The sequence below is a fragment of the Papilio polytes genome, unplaced genomic scaffold (assembly GCF_000836215.1).
Source record: "Papilio polytes unplaced genomic scaffold, Ppol_1.0 DF824492.1, whole genome shotgun sequence".
NCBI lineage: Eukaryota > Metazoa > Arthropoda > Insecta > Lepidoptera > Papilionidae > Papilio > Papilio polytes.
Window position 1 is genome coordinate 116,426 of NW_013524712.1, and position 23,309 is coordinate 139,734.

Sequence of the window (23,309 nt, forward strand, 5' to 3'; positions counted from 1 at the left end):
TCATCATTTTACCAATCTAATAATTGAATTAGAAAAAGTAAAAACCTCAATCAATATTTTTTCATTTTCCTTTTGTTAACATTTGCAATGTAATCTTTTTAAATACTTGCAATAAAAGGTAAAAACACACACAATGATATGGCAACATTGTTAAAAGTCAAAAACAAATTGAACTTCAACTGTCAGTTGTCCAAATAACCAAATATTGATTTTTCCATTCGCAGTACAAAAAAGAAATAAACTCTCATTAATGTTATATATGTAATGTGTACATATCTTTTTTGAATTACAGGATTTTTACTAAACAATGACTGAGTTAAATGAACTAAACATGGATCCGACTCAAGTTTGTCGCGGTTGTTTGACCTCGAGCGGGGAAATGAAAAATATGATTGAATACGGTCTTTTAGAGGATTTTTATAAGTTTAGTGAAGTAAAGGTATTGTAAATCATTATTACCGTATATATATACTACTTAAAAGGTATAAAGTACATCGAAAACCCTATACTGGCGTCATTCCAGGTGGATAAACCAGATATACTATCAGGCCTCCTTTGTGCCTCCTGTGAGGAGGCTCTAATAGAGTGCCGCGTCTTCAGACTGCTTTGTCAACAGAGTGATAATGCTTTGAAGAATGCTATAAAGGTATTTAATTAAATTCACAATTATGTTTAGACTGCGACTTAACCCGCGAGAATTTAAAAATGATTGTCTATTCCAAACTATGTACAATATTTATTCCAAATCTTTGACCGACTTCCCAAAAGAAGGTACTCAATTCGACTGCATGTTTTTTTTTATTGTCAAGATCTGTTGAACCATTTTAGAGGTATATAGTAACTTGTAACTAAATAATTTAGTATACTAGCTTTTGCCTGTGACTTTGTGCAATACTAAAAAAACCTATTGAATAGACTGTTTCTTAGAGAATATATTTTACATCTGTTCTGTTCTGAAGATACATTCTAATAATCTAAACTTTTGCATCTATAATATTACTAAACTTATAAATTTAATGAAATTCCTTTATTTATTTATTGTAATTATTAATTATTTATTGTAAGTAATAACAAAAGGTTAGCATGGTATCTACATGTTATGCGACAAGACAATGGGGACATAAACCAGAAAGTGTTAAGAATGTATGTGGATGGCTACAAAGGAAGAGGAAGACTGAAGAAAGTATGTATGGATTGTGTGAAAGAGGATATGCTTAAAGGAGTGGATTCAGATATGGCTGATAGAGTTGTATGGAAAAGAATACTGCACCGACCCTCCGTAAGTGATAAGGGCAAGTGGATGATAGATATTGTAATTAATATATACAAACATCTATACAAAGGAAATAATAAGTACCCCTTCTTGTGTGCAATATAATGAGTACCAATGTAGCGAAATTATATTTATGTTCCAGTTGCAGTCGAGTACACACACAGAAGATACTCAACAAAATAATATTCAGTTTACCTTCTATAATAAAAAAATAATAATAATGATAACAGCACCAGACATGAATTCGAAAATAATTTTAACATGTCCATACAATTGTTCCGAAACGTTCAATAAGAAACCAGAATTATTAAGACATTTAATGGCGAAACATCAAGTGGAAAAAGACTTTAAAATAGAACTACAATATTACTGTACGATAGAAAACTGCGCTTATAACGTAAATATAAAAAACAAACATTTTTCAGGTAGAAAATTTCTAAATCAACACTACAATAATGTCCATATACCTAAAAATATCAACTGCGATACATGCAAACTGTCTTTTCCAACTCAAATAAGTTATGAACGTCACATTCCAACTTGTAACTACACTTACGAGTGCGCTAATTGTCACCAAGTATATAAAACTAATGAAAGGTTACTCGTACATTTGATGAGGAAACATCCCATGTTACATAAACAGTATAAAAACGAGAGAAAAGCGGAAAAGAGGAAATTAAAAACCGAATCAAAGGAAAAGGAATATTTCTGCGATAGCCCTAAAAGGTCGTTCGCGACACAAACTTTAAATATAGAAGATAATTTAAAGAATGATGTGGTTTTACCATTATGGCCGGAGAAAGAAGAAACGAGAACGGATGAAATATCAACACAAACAGTGTTTGAAGATTTATTATCTTTGAAATCACAAGCGAGTGAAGATTCTATTTATTTTACGGAGACAGTATCTGATATACAAACACAGACGTTCAAACAATTTGGCTTAACATCAAATAAGGAGACTTTAACGGAGAGATCTCCCGATCTAAGTATTAAGGAAACCCAGACATGCTTATGTTTGTATGATTCTCCGAAGTTCAATTGCAAATTGTTTGAAAGTGTATCTTCAAGCCCTGTTATGAATTTGACGTCGACAGAAACGCAGACAGCTAATTTTTCATCTATTGATGTGTTCTTAGGCTTCAATACTGCTGAAACTCAGACAAGTTTCGATGAGATTTTAAATAGTGATTTATGATTTTAATTTTGGTTTAATTGTAATTTAAACTATTGTTATATATTATTCAGGGATAATTTAACATTCTTATGGTAAAGGAAGTTTTTTTATAATATAAGGTGGCAAACGAGCAAGCGGCCTGAATCCACCGAAATAGAAAGCAACTGCCCATAAACATCCGCAATTTCAGCGCTGCCTACCCTTAATTGACGGAAACACATAAAGAGGACATTTCCCCTTCCTATGCATCTCCACCATCAAATCCACTTTTCTTTCCCATCCTTTATTTTTAAGAAAAGGGTGGAAAGGGAAATACTAAAATTAGTCCTCCGGAACTACACTAATCCAACGAAACGCGGAATTGCTTCCACTTCACACCTGTCTGTGTGGTTGTGGTATTGCTGAGAGCCCTACAGTGAAGATGTTAAAGCGGGCTCTACCACTGTTAAAATTTGATCGGTTAAATAGTTTTTTAGTTTATTAGTTACAATCTTTACTGTTTTTAGTAGTTTGCCTGTTCTGTTTTGTTTATGGTAAATGCTAAGATATATTTTTGTCATGAATTCAAAGATTTTTGTATTTTATGTTTAAGGGAATAATGTTTTGTTTTTTAAGTACATGGTTCTGTGTTATTTTTGTAAGAATGGTTTTATGAATAAATTTTTAGAACTACCGGGGTTTTATTTAAAGTGGCAATACTTAAAAACCATGCTGAAATTGGCTCCTAGGTAAATTAACTTGTACAGTAGTCTTGGGCTTAATCGGACATCTGCAAGTGCGCACCGTACTAGTACAATTGGGAAAACGTACTAGTACACACTTTTAGTACCTTCGAATACTAGAATTATATACTTAGTTAATAGTAGAATTATATACTTAAGTTAATAAGTATATTATTAGTACTATTAGTACTTCAGATTTGTGAAAACAATACATGAATAGAATATAACGAGGGTTATATTCTTCACATCAAATTTTAAGCAGGGTCAAACATATGTTATTAGCGAAAATAAATTTAGTTATGAATAATTTTATCCACTTTTGATTCTCATTATCGAAGGTGGATGCTTCAATCTGACAAAAAGGCGAACACCGATATCGTGTAGTGTACTAAAAGTACTAAATGTCCGATTAACAGAAGCCGTTCGGTGACGTTACTTTTAGTACAGTGCCGAGTAACATTACTTTTTAGTACATCGTACGTGTACTACCCAAGACTATTGTTCAGTATGTTCTTTGGAGATACCTTAACCTTCGTCTGTCAGAGGATGGCCACTGAGGGGGTTTTAGGTCAAATCCAACATAGCCTTTCCCCCAGAAGGCAAGGTATCTTGAAGATGTCCCCCTCGACACCAAATAAAAGATAAATTAACTTGAATTATTTCTGTATGAAAAGTAACATTAAAAATAATTGCAGATTTGTGTTTTCAATTTTAAAAAGATAGTTTTATTTTAAACTAGCTTTCGCCCGCGACGAATTAAAAAAAACAAAAGTGAGTAGCCTATGTGTTCAAGACTATCCTCTATGTCTATGCCAAATTTCATTGAGATCCGTTCAGCCGTTTAGGCTACAAACTCTAACAAACATCCATCCACCTAAACTTTCGCATTTATAATATTAGTTAGAAGTTAGATTACTAGCTGTAGCGACTTTGTCCGAGTGGAATTAAAAAATAACCTATGTTACATAGTTAACGTAACTTTTTAATGGTGAAAGAATTTTTGAAATCGGTCCAGTAGTTTTTAAGTTATTTCGATACATACTAAAATAAAAAAAAAATCTTTATAATATAAAATATCTTTATAAAATAAAATAGTATAGACAAATAAATGATAAGACCAAACAACTATTATAAATTAAATCCTATACTAACTTTTAATAAGTCGTTTGAAATCGTATTAAAGTTTTGTGACTTCCTGTTCCAGACTGTCTTCTACATTTATGCCAAATATGAAAAAAAAAAGTTTAAGTTATAAACTCGAACATCCATATAATTATCTTAACTTTCGTATTTACTAAAAAAAAAAAACTGTCGCATTTATAACATTGATAAAATTGTTTTAATTTAGCGCGGTAATGACACGGAAAAGAATATTGTAAAATTCTTAGTGTTGTCAGCATAAAAAAATCTTGTATATTTCTATGTAGACCTTCCAATTATTGATTTTATTTCCGCGCAAGCGTAGTAAAGATATCATATGGATGAATATTCCGGAACAGTGTTCTGAAGCGGTCACGTTATTTTAATCTTAAAAAAAAAAAACAATTTAATAATATCACATATTTCCACATTTATTACGTAAAATGTTGGCTGGCATTACACCATAATTTTCGCATCGTATTGCGAATTAAAAAGTGTTAAAACAATTGTTTATTTTCTATTATAAAGTAAAATAAATTTTATTAAAACGGCTTCTTTACGAGTGAAAATAGTAATAAAACCAATGCATTTAGCGGCGCATGCCGTTTTTACTGTGAGTGTAAGGTTAAATTCGACAGAATCGGAAGATCACTTTAAAGGGTATATTTCCATATCTCAACCAGCGCCGCCTGATATTCCCAGTAAACGATGTCTTTACCAAGAGAATTTATATTTAAAAAGGTAAGTTTATTCTTGTAATGTCAAAATGTGTTGACATTTGTTTACTATAGAAAAAATAACATGTCAAAAGTTCAAGTTTTAATTTTATTATTGCAACATATTTTTAATGAACAGATTCCGTTCGAAAACTAAATCGGATCAAAAGGGTCACATAAATCAAGAATTGTAATTTTATTATCTATACATAGAATGTAAGTGGAGTATCTGTTTGTGATATCAAATGAAAAATTCAGATAACGAAAATGGCATTTAATTTTTCTTGTCTGTCTGTCGGTTTCACTGGAGGATAGCTGACATAGACGGTCATATTTAGGCTACTTTTTTTTATCTTAATTGCATGGACGAAGTCTAGTCAACAGCTAGTCTATTAAATAAAAAAATATTTTTTTGGTTATTGGTGAATTTGTTTCGTACTTTTTTCTTATTGACAACATTCAGTTAACACTTTACAATAATTTGAATAAAGTTTTGAAGGAACCAAAAAGAAAAAAAAATATTTTGAAGGTCATTTCTCATGTCAACGAAAAAAAAAATATTGTTTGTCTATTACAGTAGAACCTCGATAAGTTACAGACCAAGGGAAACACAGAATATTTTAAGTTATAGAGGTTTTAAGTTATCAAGGGTCTATGTTGTAGAGGTTTTGGGCTCTGATGGGAAGGGAACATATTATTTTTTGAAGTTATAGAGGTTTTTATGTTACCGAGGTTTGAGTTATCGAGGTTTTATTTCTTTTTAACGACAATCTACCTTTGCTTTTTAAATTCACAGTTTAAAAATCTTTCGAATTTTAAAACATTCCGAGATGCAACCGATATTAAAAATCAATATAGTCGCATTCGGTGACCCAGTAACCCATTATAACAGATACTATATATTCTGCAAAGTTGTCTAAAGCTATACTTTCGTGTATTTTAAAATAACGCGAAAAAAAAAACTACGAACCTGACCTTTCTCAAAGATAAGTTAAGTAATTTTATTTATTACTAGCTGTTCCCGTGCGACTTCATCCGCATAAAATTATGAAAATTTTATTTTGTTGTTTACATTCGTCAAATGACATAACATGACTACTTGCTTCCTTGATGTTGGCAGCAAGTTATGGTCTCTTTCCCACATTAGGGTTTTTATCCTAAATATTTACCTCCTAAGTTTAATGGCGTTAAAATATGGCTATATTATTTAGGCTTAAAGCGTGACGTAAGTGTAGGGCTTTGTATTAAAAAAAGAATTATTCAAAAATATGCTGTAATTGCTGACATCTTAGGCAACAAAGAAGTGTGTGTTTACGCTTTATTATAATAGTATAGATTTCCTTTTTTATATATATAAGTAAAATAAAATATAATTTTTTTTACATATACTAATAAATAAATAACTAATTTATGTGCAAACAAAAAAATATAATTCTATTTTTATTATTTTAATCTGTGCCTGAATTCAGTAAATATGAAAAAACGAAATATCTCACCGGAACCGTAACCATTTCCGGGATCAAAGTAGCCTGTGTCCTTATTCTCTACGTCTATGACAATCTAGATCCGTCCATTAGCTTAGGTTACAAACTCTAACAAATATACGCGAATATCAGTCACTTAGGTTCATATAAGTTACTTACTACACTTAGGTTCGTCAAAGTTCAGCAGTGGACGACCTATGGCTGACAATGATGAGGTTCATATAATATTTAATAGCTTTTGCCCGCGACTTCGTCCATACAATATTAAGATAAAAAGTACCCTATATTATGCCCGTCTGTCAGCTACCCTCCAGTGATGGTCCGGTTGTAATCGGCCCAGCTGTTTCGGAGTTTACCCGGAACAAACGCGGCTTGCGAACAGACAGATAAAATTGTTTTTAAATTTTATTTTCGTTATCAACATCGCAAATAATCTTTGCGAAATCTGAAAATTTTCTTTCGATATTACAGATACTCCAATTTTATTATATGTATAGACTAGCTTTCGCCCGTGACTCCGTCCCCGTAGAATTAAAAAAAAGTGTATAGCCTATGTGTTCTTCCAAACTCCGTGGAGGAGATGCATAGGAAGGGGAAATATCCTCTTTATGCGTCTCCTCCTCCGTCGTATAGGCAACGATTCTGCAATTTCGGATGTCTATGGGCAGCGGTCGCTTCGCCATTTTGGCGGATTCTAGTCCTAGATCCTCTGCATCTATTCCAAATTTAATCGAAATCCGTTCAGCCGTTTCGGCTATAAACTCTAACAAACATCCATCTAAGCTTTCGCATTTATAATATCAGTATAAAGTATAATTAATTGTCCATTAAGGGGACATTGTGAGTGCATCAACATTATGTTTTAAGGTAGTTGTAGAGGTCAGTGACCTGAGCGCTCGCAAACTTTGTTAAATCAATATGAGCTGTCGTCCTATGACATCCTGGTACATCTACCGCAATCAAACACTAAGTGTTACCCTAAGTGTATATTTAACTAGATGCTCTCGTACTTCGTCGGCGTAAATTTAAATAATCTATATCTATCTTTGCTTCTATACGAATATTATGAAGAGGAAAGATTTGTATTTTTGTATCTATTGAAATAACCCAAAATTACTGGGCCGATTTTAAAAATTCTTTCACCGTTAGGAAAGTAATTTATCTGTGAGTAACATAGACTATATTAAAAGCGGGCAAAGTCGCGAGAAATATACTATATACTAATATTATAAATGCGAAAGTTTAGATGGATGTTAGTTAGAGTTTGGGGCCTAAACGGCTGAACGGATCTCGATGATACTTGGTATATATGTAGAGGATAGTCTGGAAGAACATATAGGCTACTCACTTTTCTTTTTTTTCCACGCGGACGGAGTCGCGGGCGACAGCTAGTACTTAATATATTAAATAGGAAATATTACCATTTTTGGATATTTATATGTATTGAAACAACTCAAAAACTACTGGGCCAATTACATTCTTTCACCACTAAAAAGCTACGTTATCAGTCAGTAGCAGATGCTATATTTATTATTTCATGCGGGAGAAATTGCGAGCAACAGCTAGAAAAAAATATAGCCTAGGTTACTCAAAGTTAAATTACCTTTGTAATGGTGAAAGAATTTTTGCAATCGGCCCAGTAGTTTTTGAGTTATTTCAATACATACAATTTCCAAATATCCAAAACTTTCCTCTTTATAATATTAGTATAGACATAGACTATTGGTTTAATACATTTTTAACTACCTTCGGATGAATCATTTTCAAGTTTAGAGGCCGCGTTATTGATTAGAAATTAACATAGGGGTGGAATTTTATCCACCCCATTACAAGGCTTTGCTTTCAATGTATTCATTAAATGCTAGCTATTGCTAGTGGTTTCGTATGATTGAAATAAAAATAATATAGACTATATCACACATTGATAAAATAGCTTCTAAATGGTGGAAGAATTATTGTAATTTCCCAAGTAGTTTTTGAGTTTTTTCAATAAAATTCAGCTTATAAATGTCTGTATCTATATCTCTTCCTTTGTACATTACTTACTTGTAAGAGTCGGAGTTTGCAATGAACAAGGTTATGTTTCCTTAAGTTGACCCCGCGGCTTTCCACGATTGTACAAAGACTTTGGATTGAAGTTTCGATTCCGCATAAATAAAGGTGTAACAAGCAATTGGCTAAACGCCAAAATAATGCTGTTTATCGATTGAAATGCAGTAATGCAATATTTAACTAAATACGCGGGGCATTCACCTTGCACTGTCTGGTAAAAGGCTGCAATCATAGACTACGTATACTAGGGAAATAGTTAGATCTAACAATACAAAGCAGACAGCGGGAAACTTATACTACTCGTATACTAATCATACTTATAATTATAAATGTGACAGTTTGGATGGATGGATGTTTGTTAGTTTGTAGCCTAAACTGCTATACGGATTTTGATGAAATTTTGTATACATGTAGAGGATAGTCTGGAAGAACACATAGGCTAATCTCTTTTGTTTTATTTTAATTTCATGCGGACGGAGTCGCAGGTGAAAGCTAGTTACTAATATTATAAAGAGAAAAGTATTTTTGTATGTATTGAAATGATTCAAAAACTACTGAACCGATTTCAAAAATTCTTTCACCATTAAAAAGCTACGTTATCTGTGATCAACATAGGCTATATTTTTTTAATTACACACGAAGTCGCGAACAACAGCTAGTACTTAATATTATACATGTGAAAGTTTAGATGGATGTTTGTAGCCTAAACTGCTGAATGGATCTGGATGAAATTTAACATAGATAGCATAGTAGAGAAGAACACATAGGCTACTTGCTTTTGTTTTTAAATTCCACGCGGACGAATTCGCGGGCAAAGGCGGGTTTTATAATTTTTTTACTTGTAATTTGCTTGTAATTTAATTTATAGATAATAATTCCTAGAATAACCCTAACGTTTTCAAAATATCTGTTATTTAATATACAAAAGTTGCATAACCAGCTAAGTTATATAAGTTATTATTTTAAACTTGTACAGAAATATTGCATTTATTAGGTTTCTTTAACTTTATGTAAGATTTAAAACTTTTCTTAGATTAAAACTGTCTTATTTTTACATAAGGTAGCAAACAAGTAAGCGGCTGAATCCGCCATAATGGCGAAGCGGCAGCCCATAGACATCCGCAATAACAGCGTTGTCTACACTTAATCGACAGAGAAATACACCCATAAACTGGATATTTCCCCTACCTATACATCTCCACCGTCAAATCCACGTTCCCCATCTTTTTCTTATAAGAAAAAGTGGAAAGGGACAGACTAATATTAGGCCACCGGCATACTAATCAGACTGTACGTGAAATTACACTCTCACTTCACGTCTGTCTTCTGTGTGGTCGTGGTTACACCGAGCCGTTTCTATCACTGCTTACTTCATAGAGAATGAGTGGGACTGTAGTGTTTTCCGTATTTTGGTTAACTTCCATACGTATTTCAGGAGTTGGCAAGACTTGAAGACCAGGTCCTCGGGTCTTCGGCACCACCGACGTCTACCGCACCGCTCTCATGCTCTATCGACTTGCCAGCAACCGACACCATTATGGAGGTAAAGTACACCCTAGATCGTCCAAACTAGACTAAACATTTGTAACTTGTGGGTGGCATGAAATCGCACTGTTTAGTTTCGCTTTGATTGCTGTGAACTTATATAGAGGTACACTACTCGGATTTTTCCCAACCGTCTCCCCGCTCAGTCCCCACGTGGGGACATACAAAAATAAAAAGTTTCATCCGTCTCATCTCTTAATCCCACTGTCACCAATAAGTTGACAGATGGAACCGTTAAGAAATAAAATAAGTTCCAACCGTCCCCTCTTCGCCAAAGATAGGACGGATGAAACTTTTTATTCTCATCTGTCCTCCCGTGGACAAGGCGGGATGACGGTAGGGAATAATCCCACTACTCGATTTTTAGTTGTGCAACCAAACAGTTGAAGGCTGCGAAACAATCGACAATCGCACAACTAAAAATAACGCCATCTAATGACAATTTTATTAAACATTTTACCGATTGACAATAACGCCATCTTTTGACGACTTTTTTAAACTTTTCGTATTTCTGGCTGATTTGGACACAGGCCAGCCTGTCGCCAGACAACGCAGGCTCGCTTCTATCAATACAGTCAGCCCCTCCAGAACAAAGGGCGATGTCTGTGGAGCAGAGGGAGCGGCCAGCGAGCCTCCTGCTTGAGTTACCACTAGCCACGGTCAGTTATCAGTTATCTTGCTAATATTATAAACGAGTTAGCATATTTAAAAAACGACATATATCACATTCCCGCGTGCATCTACCTTCTACCAGCTATATTTCAGTTACAGTGCGGTCCACATCGGTCCACCCGTCCCAGAGATAGGGATCTGGTCGCCATTTTGACAGCGCGGAATTAAAAAAAAAAGTAGCCTATAATATCCGTCCATCTATGTCTTCAGTGAAAGTTCGGTCTAAACCGGTCCAGTTGTTTCGGAGATTACCCGGAACAAACGCGGCAACGGACATACAAACAAAATTTTTAAATGCGATTTCCATATCAGCAACGCATCTTACCGAAATCTTTTTTTCTGATATTACAAACAACTCCAATTTTATTATATGTATAGATGCGTTTGATGTGTGTTTGTTACAGTTTATATCTTAAACTAAACGGATCTTGATGATTATCATACATGTAGAAAGTCTAGAGCATATAGGCTTCCTTCCCAAGATGGAAAGGAAAATCGTTCTTCCATCATTCCTTCTAAAATCATTCCTCTGGTATCACTCACATGACTTCCATCGATTGTGCAGCAAGTGGGTGCGTATTTGTCAGCGATGTCGCCGACTGAGCAGGAGGAGGATTCTCTTCTGACATTGTCGTCGGTGACCGCGAGGCCTTTACTCGCTGCGTCAATGAAACTGCGCCCGAGACCTGATTCTACTGAGTGAGTATTCCCCTACGTAGTAGTAGTTTATGCTTGATTTCCCTTCTCTAGCATATCTGTAACACAATACATACTTTCCCCCACGTAGTGTACAGTATGTACTCTTACATACATCTCTACCAGAATTCCCTTCTCTAGCATATTCTCTGCAACACAATACATACACTCAAGAGCATTGAATCCGGGTCACTTATAACAAAAAGAACTATAAATCTCTAGCATTCCTAGTTTACGAGATTTTTAGGTTAAGTCATTTTTAATCAATAAATTGTACTAACATTATTATTTTAATTTAAACGGTATATTGTCTATTATTTACCGTTTATTTTATTATCATAAGTTACAAGTTAGCATTAGCTTAAGAGATTTTCAGGTTTCTAAACTGATCCGGAATCAATGCTAGTGTATTGTAGTGTACTACAGTCAGTACAGTGTACTACAGTCGGTACAGTGTACTACAGTCAGTACAGTGTACTACAGTCAGTACAGTGTAATACAGTCAGTACAGTTTACTACAGTCAGTACATTGTAGTACAAACAGTACAGTGTACTACAATAGTAAAGTGTACTACAGTCGGTACAGTGTACTTCAATCTTCATTTGTAATAATTTTCTCCCCAGTATACCATGTCCTCCAGACGGTGGGTATGGCTGGGTGGTGGTATTCGGTGCGTTTATGGTACAATTCTGGGTCGCTGGTCTGTTCAAGTCGTACGGTGTACTGTACGTTGAGATAATGGAAACGTTCCCTGATTCCTCGGAATCAGTTGCCTCATGGATACCAGCTGCTCTGTCTACGTTGTGTTTGGCACTTGGTAAGTTACGATATGGTACTTGTCTATATATTTTTTACTTTATTTATTACTAGCTTTTGCCCGCGACTGAATGATGAAATGCGATGAAAAAAGTGAATAGCCTATGTGTTCTTCTAGACTGTCCTCTACATCTATGCAAAATTTCATTGAAATCCGTTCAGCAGTTTAGGCTAAAAACTCTAACATCCATCCATCTCTACACTATCTTACTATTATAAATACGAAAGTTTAGATGGATGTTTGTTAGAGTTTGTAGCCTAAACTGCTGAACGGATTTCAATGAAATTTTGCATAGATGTAGAGGATAGTCTGGAAGAACACATAGGCTACTTACTTTTGTCTTTATTTTAATTCCACACAGACGGTGTCGCGGGCGAAATCTAATCCTTATATAATTCTTCTTTCAGCTCCGTTATCTTCTGCATTATGTGAGAAATACTCTTGCCGTCTTGTTGTGTTCACCGGAGGTCTGTTTTGTGCGACTGGACTCGCGTTGTCCTTCTTTAGTACGGGATTGTTGCATTTGTTGCTCAGCTTTGGTGTCATGACTGGTGAGTATGGTAGAGTTTATGACACTCAAATGACAAGGTTTAAATAATTTAGATTAGTTTGACAATTCATTTCAAATTTAGTAGGGATGGGTTGTGTAAAATCAGTCATGAATCTTATCGATTTTCGATTTTTATTCTTATAGTTGGAATCATTAGATTCATAGTTACAACTTATGAATTTAAAAAAACACTGTTTTCTCAAATTAATAATGACCATAACAAATAATGAGACTAAATAAATGTTTATTACTACTACAGCCGTACGTAATCGAATTGGATTTCGCTATTATTTCTGTCATCGCTAAATTCTCTACACTATAATCAATACTAGAATTGTCCTATAAGTTAGTTAATAAGAAAATAATAATTTTATTCTAGTTCGATAATTATTGAAACCGAATATCGATAGTTCATAATTGTTCGCTGCGTGTTTCACTACGATACCTGTCTATTAAGTACGTCAGCCTTCATACAAATTGAATTCGATACTTCATATGTGTCATTTATCAAACTAATCTATCTTATTTAGACAAACTATAAAGATATAAATATGTATCTTTCTCTCAGGTATCGGTGGAGGGTTATCGACAACTCCCGGTATTGTGATTGTTTCACAATACTTTGACAAACACAGGTAAATAAAAATTAATTACTTTTATACTAAAGACATTTAAGAAATATATAGACGAGATTCAGGAATTGTTCCACCAAATTGTAAATTGTCGGATTTTGTTCCCTTATCTGACAGTGACGTTATAAGCTATCTGAGGCTATATCAGCCAGTTGTGGGAAAGGCACTAACAATCATTTTTCACCGGTACTTTCTCTGAAAGGTTCTATATCAGTCAAGTTAATGCCGTCTCGTGTATTGACTTTTAAATTATAATAAGCTCCATCTTTTGTTATAAAATAAACTAGTGTTACAAAATATTATTTAACGACATCTGTTGGCAATTTAAACACAATTATTTTTTGACATTTGAGGATTTATCAATAAATAGTTTTAGTGGGATCATCTTCTTTCTTCTTATCCTACTCCCATAGCGCAACAGGTTTTTGTCCTCTTTATAACTCTATCATACGTCATCTCAGTCACTCTCTTCTTGATCATGTCACCTTTCACACAATACATCTCTTTCTATGTTTACCTCTACCGGTGTACTCATAACTAACGTTCTCCTCATAACATGCCCATACCATGCTAACCTTTTACTCCTCACCTTCTCTACTACTGGGGCTACTCTCAGACTATGTCTACTTTACATACTTCTGTCAATCTCTTTGTTAACTACGGTCAAGTTTTTGTTTGATTTTCTTCCAGAATAACGATCAAAATCGATATAAACCTTAAACAATTTAGTTTTAATGTGACTTTAAAGGGAGTCTAATACTTCTGTCTCTTTCTAGAGCGTTGGCGAACGGTATTTGCGTGAGCGGGACAGCTGCTGGGAGCTTTGTGTTTCCAATGCTGATAGAGAAATTAGTCGATATGTATGGTCTACACGGGACTGTTCTGCTACTTGGTAAGTAGATTTATCCGTAACTCTTAACAGAAAGATCGTACTCTCGTAACAGAAAGGTCGTAAACTCTTGTAACAGATACCTTGTAGAATCTCGTAACAGAAAGGTCGTAGACTCTTGTAACAGAAACCTTGTAGAATTTCGTAACAGAAAGGTCGTAGACTCTTGTAACAGAAACCTTGTAGAATTTCGTAACAGAAAGGTCGTAGACTCTTGTAACAGAAAGCTCGTAGATTCTCGTAGCAGAAAGCAACAACCATAATGAATTTGTTAGCAAAATCACCATTCAAGATAATGAATAGGTATTTAGTAAGTATACCATCTTTTAACCACATCTCTACTTAAAATCAGGATCGTGGTTCAGTGGTACTTATTTGTAAAAAAAAAGTGAGTTCGTAACAGTAATCTTGTAACACCGACCGCATAGGAGCACTCTCGTAGCAAAACTCATAGTAGTAAATTTGTATTAGCAACGGAATCTTGTAACAAAGGTCACGTATTAGAAAGCTAGCAACACTAATTATAGCAGCAAATGAATAGAGACTGCACAGATCATTTTGAGCAGGAATCTTATAGCATCAACCCCACATTATAACATCATGTAGCCCAAAGAAGGAGTCTCATATAGAAAATCTGTCGTATAGAACACTAGTAGCATCTTATCGTAGATGTATACTTGTAGCAGCAACTAAATAAATTGACATACTTAGCAGGTTCATTGTTTACTTTTATAGTAGAATGATCGTACCGGTGAAGTCGTTGCAGAGTAGTTCTATTAGCAACCGCGTAGAATAACTCGTAACAGAGAGTTAATAGCAGGAGTAACGAAGTATGACGTTCGTAGCACATAACTCGTAGCAGAAGAAACACAGGTGGATGGTCGTAGCGAATCTCGGAGCAGAAAGGAAACTCGTAGCTAAATATACTGGGGGACTAACGTAGCGAATCTCGTAGCGTAACACGTAGCAGAAAGGAAACTCGTATCTGAATATACTGGGGGACTGTCGTAACGCAGTCGCTGAAAGAAAATAGCAGGAGTATCGAAGTATGAAGCTCGTAGCACTTAACTCGTAGCAGTAAGTCTGTACTGGTATATGTAGGTGGAGGCATGCTGCACGTGTGCGTGTCGGCGACGCTGTACCGCGCGCCGCCCGCGCCGCGCCCGCACACCCCCGTCACCTCCACCACCACGGAGAACACCACACTCTTACAGGATATACAGGAAGGTGAGAATATTACATATACACTCTATACTAATATTATAAGGAGTTACACTACTCTATGTTTAGTTGTGCGACTAAACGGTTGAATCGACAATCGAATAAAATATCAAACAATAGTTGTTAGTTTAGTCAAAGGTGTTGCCCGTTCTAACTAAAATAACTAGATTTTACATGACATTTCAGAAATTTTTGTAGGAAAAACCGTTATTCGGCAGTTTCATCTATACTAATATTTTAAACAGGAAAGATTTGTATTGTTTTATGTATTGAAATAACTCAAAAACTACTGGGACAGTTTCAAAAATTCTCTCACTATTAAAAAGCTGTTATCACTGAGTAACATAAGCTATATTTCTTCATTGTACGATGGCGAAGTCACAAGTAATAGCTAGTATAATTATATTTAAATTTATTGCCAATAGGTGTCACTAAATCATATTTAAATGTTTATATTTTATTTCGTGACATTGTTTAGTTTATTTTATAACGAAAGATGTTTTCATAGATTTATGTACGTATTTGTACCTTTTTTTTACTATTTATATACCTTTTTAGGTAAAGCGGATGTGAACAAAGATAACAAATTGGTTAATCTCTTCCACGCGGACAATGAGTTGGCTTTGAACCAGAAGAATGCTTTACTAAGTGATGATAAGAGAACTAATTTGCTCTCAGAGATATTACATCCAAGTCTTATTGAGGTAATACCACTTTAATAGTTTTATACTTATTTTTCTTGAATATTTTTTAAGTCGTGTACAAAAATTTTGAATCATCTCTCAATCCCATTTAGTTTGACAACTTGAACTATTTGGGACAAATTTATTATTTCAATTATTTTGTATTATTTTTAATTAGTAATTAATATAAATAATATTTAAATATATCTACACTTTTGATGCTTTATATATTTTCTATATTTCAGGTAACACGACCTCCTTTAACATCACAATTATCTGATTCCGAAGATTCTGAAGGTTTAGATGTGCTAGGGGTTGTTGGTGAGTATTTTTAAATAGAAATATTTATAAACTATCTGTTCACGTGCGGCTTCATCCGCGTCAAATTATAAGACTAATTACAACGACTTAGGGTCCTTCAAGAAGCGAGCCTTTCATTTCCTCAAAGGCAACGCATCTGCAGTTCCTCTGGTGTTGAGGATGTCCATGGACGTCGCTGACCAGCTTTGTGTTCCTGCCACTCGTTTGCCCCTTCTAATAAAAAAAAGAACTTTATTTCATTGTTTATAATATACTATTATATATCTATACTTATACTTACTAATATAATGAAGCGTAAACATACTACTTAGTTATGTATGTCGGCAATCTTACTAATATTATAAATGCGAAAGTTTAGATGGATGTTTGTTAGAGTTTGTAGCCTAAACGGCTAAACGGATCTCGATGAAATTCGTCATAGATGTAGAGGCTAGTCTGGAAGAACAGTTAGGCTACTTAAATTTGTTTTTTTTTATTCCACGCAGACGGAGTCGCGGTCGAAAGCTAGTTGAAACATAAATGTCAACAATATTTCTTTTATTTTATGATTTGATAAGGATGAAGTATGAGAACAGTTTAATTACGTTTTTTTTACAAATAGTTACTTCTAGAATATTTATCAGGTTTACCTCGAGAAGTAGTTCGACTACGTCTGCGACCGACTCGTTCTTCTTCTATCTTACATTCAGTAGAAGATCTCTCGACTGACAGCACATGTGTGTACAAAGCGAGTAGGAGAAAACTTAGCAGGTAAGTTATATGCTAAAACTTATCTATAGTAATATTTTATAAATGAAAGATTTGTATTTTTGTATTGAAATAACTCAAAAACTACTGGGTTGATGTCAAATTCTTTGAACATTAGGAAGGTAACTTATCTGTGAGTAGCATAGGCTATATTATTTTAACTTTACGCGCGAAGTCGCGAGCAACAGGTAGTCTATACTAATATTATAAAGAGGAAAGTTTTGTATTTTATTTGTATTGAAATAACTCAATAACTACTGGGACGATTACAAATTCCTTTGCCATTAGAAAGATTATTTCTATTTAATAGCTAGCTGTTGCTCGTGACTTTACCTTACTCACAAAAAAATTACCTTTCTACCGCTGAAAGAATTTTTAAAATCGTCCCAGTAGTTTTTGAGTTAACTCAATACACAAAGTACAAAAATACAAATCTTTCTTCTTTATAATATAAATCACTTCTACTGTGATTAGTGACTTTCATGGATTCCTTGTTTATGTTTTCTATAATATAATTAAATATATTTTATAACCTCAAATATAAAAGCCCTATTGGTTTTTACCATCATTATATTTCTGATACTATACAAAGTTCTTTTTTAATTAAATAAAAAGATGAATCAGGTTAAAACGATTTTCAAGTGTACTGTGAAGAAATTATTTTTTTTTCAGATCTTTATATATACGACCTCCATTACCGAGTAGATTGATTCAGAACAAATTAGAAGAGACGGTAATTGATACGAAGAAGGAAGAAGTAAGGAAAGAAGAGAGTGCGGAAGTAGAAGAGAAGAAAGAAGGATGTGTTGATAAGATATCACGGTAAGACAAAAACTTAGTAGTTTACTAAACTTTATCTATATTTATACTAACAGTATTAAGAGGAAGGATTTGTATATTTAGATTTTTGTATAAATTGAAATAACTCAAAAACTACTGGGCCGATTGAAAAAAATCATTTCACCATTAAAAAGCTGTGTTATCAGTGAGTAATTAATCTATATAGTTATTTTAATTTCAAGTGGACGAACTCGCGAGAAACAGCTAGTTCTCATTAAATTTGACTGAAACTTGAAAGTACAGTATTTACCTTGGATGTTATTATTTGATTGATGATGATCAAACAATGCTTATAATTCAAATTTTTAAAAAGAAAATGGCTAATTGTAGAGATTGTAGGTACGTTAGTCATCATTTCCCCTGTATCTTCCTGTAGTGTCATCACCGGTTCTTCCTCCAAATAACTCTATCGTCCATCATCTGTCACTACCTTCTTCATCACCTTTCACACAATACATCTCTTTCTGTCTACCTCTACCGGTGTACTCATAACTAACGTCCTTGTTACATGCGATTCATCCTTCCTCATAACATGATAATGTACTTCTTAATTTCGCTGCTAGGGCTACTCTCAATTTAAATGTTATTCTTAGATATCTCGACGTATCTCTGCTGAAGTCGTGGAGGTTCGGTTTGCTCTGCGCGTCTGTCGCGCTGATGTCGTGCGGCTCGCCCTACGCGCTCTACTACCTGCCCGCGTACACCGTCGCCGCGGGGCACAGCAAGTCTGCGGCCGGTGAGAGCATACAACACCCACACCAACACCAACACCAACACCAACACCGACACCAACACTGAAACCAATACCAACACCAACACCAACACTGACGCCAACACCAGCAACAACACCAACACCGACACCAACACTGAACCCAACACCAACACCAACACTGACGCCAACACCAGCAACAACACCAACACCAACACCAACACCAACACCAACACTGACACTAACGCTGAAACTGACGCTGACGCTAACTCTAAAACTAACACAAACAATATCGCTATCACTAACATTAACCCTGACCCAGACGCTGACGCTAACGCTAACGTGGACATTGACGCTTACACTAACGCTATCACTAACATTGACACTGACGTTGACGCTAACTCTAAAACTTGCGCTGAAAGTAACGTTAACGCTAAAACTAACACGAAGATTTGATGGTGGAAGAGACTCATTGAAAGGGAAAAATCCTCTTTATATGCGTCCTCTCCATCGATTAACTATTAATTCAACAAAGTTGTAGCAAAAAATCAAAATCTTAATCCAAATAAAATCAAAATCTCACGTATTTTGCTCTAAATTAGTTCAGTAGGCTTTTTTAATTAATTGTTTGTACACTAACAAATTAACGGTTAAAATACACACAGAAGATAGACGTGAAATGGAAGCAATTCTGTGTTTTGTCTGATGAGTGTGGTGCCGGAGGTCTAATTTTAGCCCCTTTCTCTTTACCACACTTTTCTCATAAAGAGAGGATGGGAAGGTAAAGTGGATTTGACAGCAAGGGGCAATATCCTCTTTATGTGCGTCTCCTCCTCCGTCGGATAAGGGTAGGCAACTTATCTGCGATCGCGGATGTTTATGGGCAGCGGTCGATTCGCCATTTTGGCGGATTCCGGTGGCCGCGTGCTCATTTGCCACCTTTTGTTATAAAAAAAAAGTAACGCATTTGCAAATACGGATTTCTAGTGGAAAACTAGTGGACTACTAGTGGTTTTTTGTTTCAGTTTATTTATTGTCCAATTGGTGATGGTAGTTTATTTTAAATTTGCTAAATCCCAGTATTTATAATTCCAGGTCGTCTGGTAGCAATTAGCGCAGTGCTGGACCTGTGCGGACGTCTGGGTCTAGGCTGGCTGTGTGACCTACATCTCTTCTGTAGGCGAAAGGCGTATATTGTTAGGTTCGTATAATTACTGTAAATTACTAATATTATAAATATGAAAAATTGTATTATTGAAATAACTCAAAAACTACTGGGACAATTTCAAAAAGATTTCCATCACTAAAAAACGACGTTATCAGTAAGTAATAGAGGCTATATTTTTAATTACACGCAAAGACGCGAACAACAGCTAGTACGAAATAAAAAAAACCATAAACGAATTTGTAACAGAAAAAACAAAATCTGAATTACATACAAGATAATCCTCGAAAAATATCAAGTTGCCGTTGGGATTTTTTCCTAATTCGTATGTTTTTTTAATAGCGTGCGAAGTCGCAGGCTACAGCTAGTTGTGAATATTGTATTCTTTATTTGAAACGAGCTGTTGCCCGCGACTTCGCCCGCGTGGTATTAGAAAACATACGAACTATATAAATAACAAAAAGCTACGTATCCCGGGAACCGGACATTTCTCTGAGATGAAGCTTATTGCATGTGTACTCCACACTTTGTTTTATATCTGTGACAAATTTCAATAAGATATGTTGAATCGTTGCAGAATGATCGAGTAAACATTAGAAAACTAAATTAATGAATCCCACGGGAACTAACTATTCCCGGGATAAAAAGTAGTCTATGTGTTCTTCCAGACTATGCTCTAAACCTGTGCCAAATTTCACGGACGTCCGTTCAGCCATTTAGGCTACGAACTAACAAACATCCATCTAAACTTTCACATTTGTAATATTTGTAAAATATCAATTTTTCACAGTATTCTTGTCGCCGGAGCTGCTGTTCTAACTTTACCAAGTTTAACATCTTGGTGGGCGCTGGCGATTGCTTCAGGTATTTTCTATACTAATATAATAAAGCGTAAACACACACTTGTTTGTTGCCTAAGATGTCAGCAATTACACCATATTTTTGAATAATTCTTTTTTTAATAAAAAGGCCTACAATTACGTCACGCTTTAGGCTATATATTTTCACGCCATTACTTAGGGGGTAAATATTTTGGATAAAAACCCTAATGTGGGAAAGGGACCATAAATTGCTGCCAACATCAAGGAAGCAAGACTGTCAAGATTTGTCATGTCATGTCATGTTACATTTGCTATTGATAATTTGACAAATGTGAACAATAAAATGAAATTTTATATTTTCATGCGGATGAAGTCGCAGGGGAATCGCTAGTTATAATTAAAAACACATCATAATTCAGTTAAAAGTTTAAAATCAATATCTAAAATTAAATTAAATTTCTCGAAAAATATGTTTTATACATTAAAACAGTAAATTTGTATACATTAAGGTAGTAATTATACAATTAAACAGTAATAGGGAATATGCATGTATTTTTTTTCTTTTTTTAAACGACTCTATTTGTTATAAAATAACCAGAAAAAAAATTGACGCGAAAATATTCAACCATTGAGCTAAAAGTAATAAAGTAAAATTACGACCATTTGCGAGCGACTAAAACGCGACCGGAGTTGTCATGAGACAATTGACGTCAATCGTCATATTCCATTCATAACTTACGCTCAGATGTCACTTCGACGTAAAACATAACAAAGTATCTCAAGGTCAAAAAGTAAAAAATCGATTCATTTTTATTATTCCTGGTACAAATAAGTGGTAATTAATAATTCTATTCATTATTTTTTTATTTTAAAGTTGGTTTTGATATCGTGTTTACAGTAAAATACTTCAAGAGTGTATTTCTATATAAAGTAACGTAAATGAACTGTGTATTGTCAACACAGCGACGCCATATTAGATAAGCCACTTGCTTCGAGCAATAGTGTGCGTTTTAGAACTTAGCGAGGGAATTTAAAAAAAAAGAAACTTTTTAATGATTACATTTTGCCACTAAATCACATTATTATTATATTTAAAAAAATCTTTGCAGGAATGTTTTTATAGTAATAAAGTATACTTAAAAAATGTTTGGTGCAATTTGGCGTCATATGCATATTGCCTATTATACATGTAGTCAACATTTATACACGTAGTCAGTATATACATTCCACAGGTGCATACGGCCTATGTCTGGGATGTTGGTTCCTGCTGGTCCCAGTTCTGTTGGCGGATGCATTCGGCACAGCTCGCATCGCCTCCTCTTACGGCCTCGTCAGAATGTTCCAGAGTTTGGCCGCAGTTTCTGTGCCGCCGACTGCTGGTCAGTTTATTTTATATACACTTTTACCCGTTTTTTTTGTGAAAGAAAAAAATCGTATATGTGTGAAGAAATTCAAAGATATGTGAAGTTGCAGTTTACTGTCCCTTAGGACTCCCCTCAGTGGTGATATAGTGAGTAAGTGTGGTTTTATACATTAAAGACAACTAATCTATACTAATATTATAAAGAGAGATTTGTTTTTTTGTATATATTAAAATAACTCAAAAACTACTGGGACAATTTTAAAAATTCTTTCACCGTTATAGAGCTACGTTATCAGTATCATAGGCTATATTTTTATTATTTTACTAAATACACGCGAGCGAAGTCGCGAGCAACAGCTAGAAATATTATAAAGAGGAAAAATTTGTATTTTTGTATGTATTGGAGTAACTCAAAAACTACTAGGTTAATTTAATAAAATATTTCACCATTAGGAAGGTAAATTATTAGTGAGTAACGTAGGCTATATTTTTTATTTAATGCAGGCCAAGTCCCTTACTAGTATATAATTAAAAAAATATTTCAGTTTATATATTACTTCCAGGAATGGTTCGTGACATCACAGGAGGGTATTCCTGGTGTTTCTACGGGATGGGTTCTTGTATGGTTCTGGGTTCGATCCCGGTTATTGCGTTTCATATCACAACTAAAAATGAGGATAACGAATCTACCGTAGATTGAATTTATTAATACTATCACCGATGTATTGTATTCTTTAAAATTGACTCAATAATACAAACGTCAATTTGTATTATTCACAAATTTTATTTTACATGCATTTTAACGTAATGTAATGTAAGTTTTCATGACTTGTGACGTCATAAATCTGTAAACTGACTTTTTGTATACTTTGTCTCTATAAATTGACATATGTATTCAATGACTAATTGTATATTACATGTGATCGGTGATTTGTATTTTATATATCCATTTATGGATTCATTCAGTAAGACATATTTAATGGATATTGGAATAATGGATAAGTTAATATAGAAAATGAAATAAATAATTTTTTTCAATGTAATAAATGTCTAAAATATCAAGTAATTTAAGT

At 34.3% G+C, this 23,309-nt stretch overlaps 2 protein-coding genes across 2 annotated transcripts; both read left to right on the forward strand.

Annotated features, from left to right (window-relative positions):
• The first annotated feature begins 172 nt into the window (after positions 1 to 172).
• Positions 173 to 2,625, forward strand: LOC106105923. Its single transcript, XM_013286434.1, has 3 exons — positions 173 to 439; positions 524 to 646; positions 1,416 to 2,625. Exons 1-3 carry the CDS (start codon positions 308 to 310, stop codon positions 2,469 to 2,471), a joined length of 1,311 nt encoding a protein of 436 aa, XP_013141888.1. The 5' UTR covers positions 173 to 307; the 3' UTR covers positions 2,472 to 2,625.
• Positions 2,626 to 4,919: 2,294 nt separating this feature from the next.
• On the forward strand, positions 4,920 to 23,078 carry LOC106106537. Its single transcript, XM_013287172.1, has 18 exons — positions 4,920 to 5,053; positions 10,000 to 10,107; positions 10,640 to 10,768; positions 11,347 to 11,480; positions 12,102 to 12,295; positions 12,703 to 12,846; positions 13,414 to 13,480; positions 14,254 to 14,369; positions 15,468 to 15,593; positions 16,146 to 16,291; positions 16,516 to 16,591; positions 17,215 to 17,341; positions 18,011 to 18,160; positions 18,772 to 18,914; positions 19,983 to 20,088; positions 20,843 to 20,916; positions 22,106 to 22,252; positions 22,800 to 23,078. Exons 1-18 carry the CDS (start codon positions 5,021 to 5,023, stop codon positions 22,934 to 22,936), a joined length of 2,157 nt encoding a protein of 718 aa, XP_013142626.1. The 5' UTR covers positions 4,920 to 5,020; the 3' UTR covers positions 22,937 to 23,078.
• The last annotated feature ends 231 nt before the right edge of the window (positions 23,079 to 23,309 follow it).

Coding starts and splice junctions, on each gene's coding strand:
- LOC106105923 (XM_013286434.1), top strand. CDS start 308: ATGACTGAGTTAAATGAACTAAACATGGATCCGACTCAAGTTTGTCGC. Junction 440..523: donor ATAAGTTTAGTGAAGTAAAG/GTATTGTAAATC, acceptor GCGTCATTCCAG/GTGGATAAACCAGATATACT. Junction 647..1,415: donor CTTTGAAGAATGCTATAAAG/GTATTTAATTAA, acceptor TTTATGTTCCAG/TTGCAGTCGAGTACACACAC.
- LOC106106537 (XM_013287172.1), top strand. CDS start 5,021: ATGTCTTTACCAAGAGAATTTATATTTAAAAAG. Junction 15,594..16,145: donor CTTACAGGATATACAGGAAG/GTGAGAATATTA, acceptor ATACCTTTTTAG/GTAAAGCGGATGTGAACAAA. Junction 17,342..18,010: donor AGTAGGAGAAAACTTAGCAG/GTAAGTTATATG, acceptor TTTTTTTTTCAG/ATCTTTATATATACGACCTC.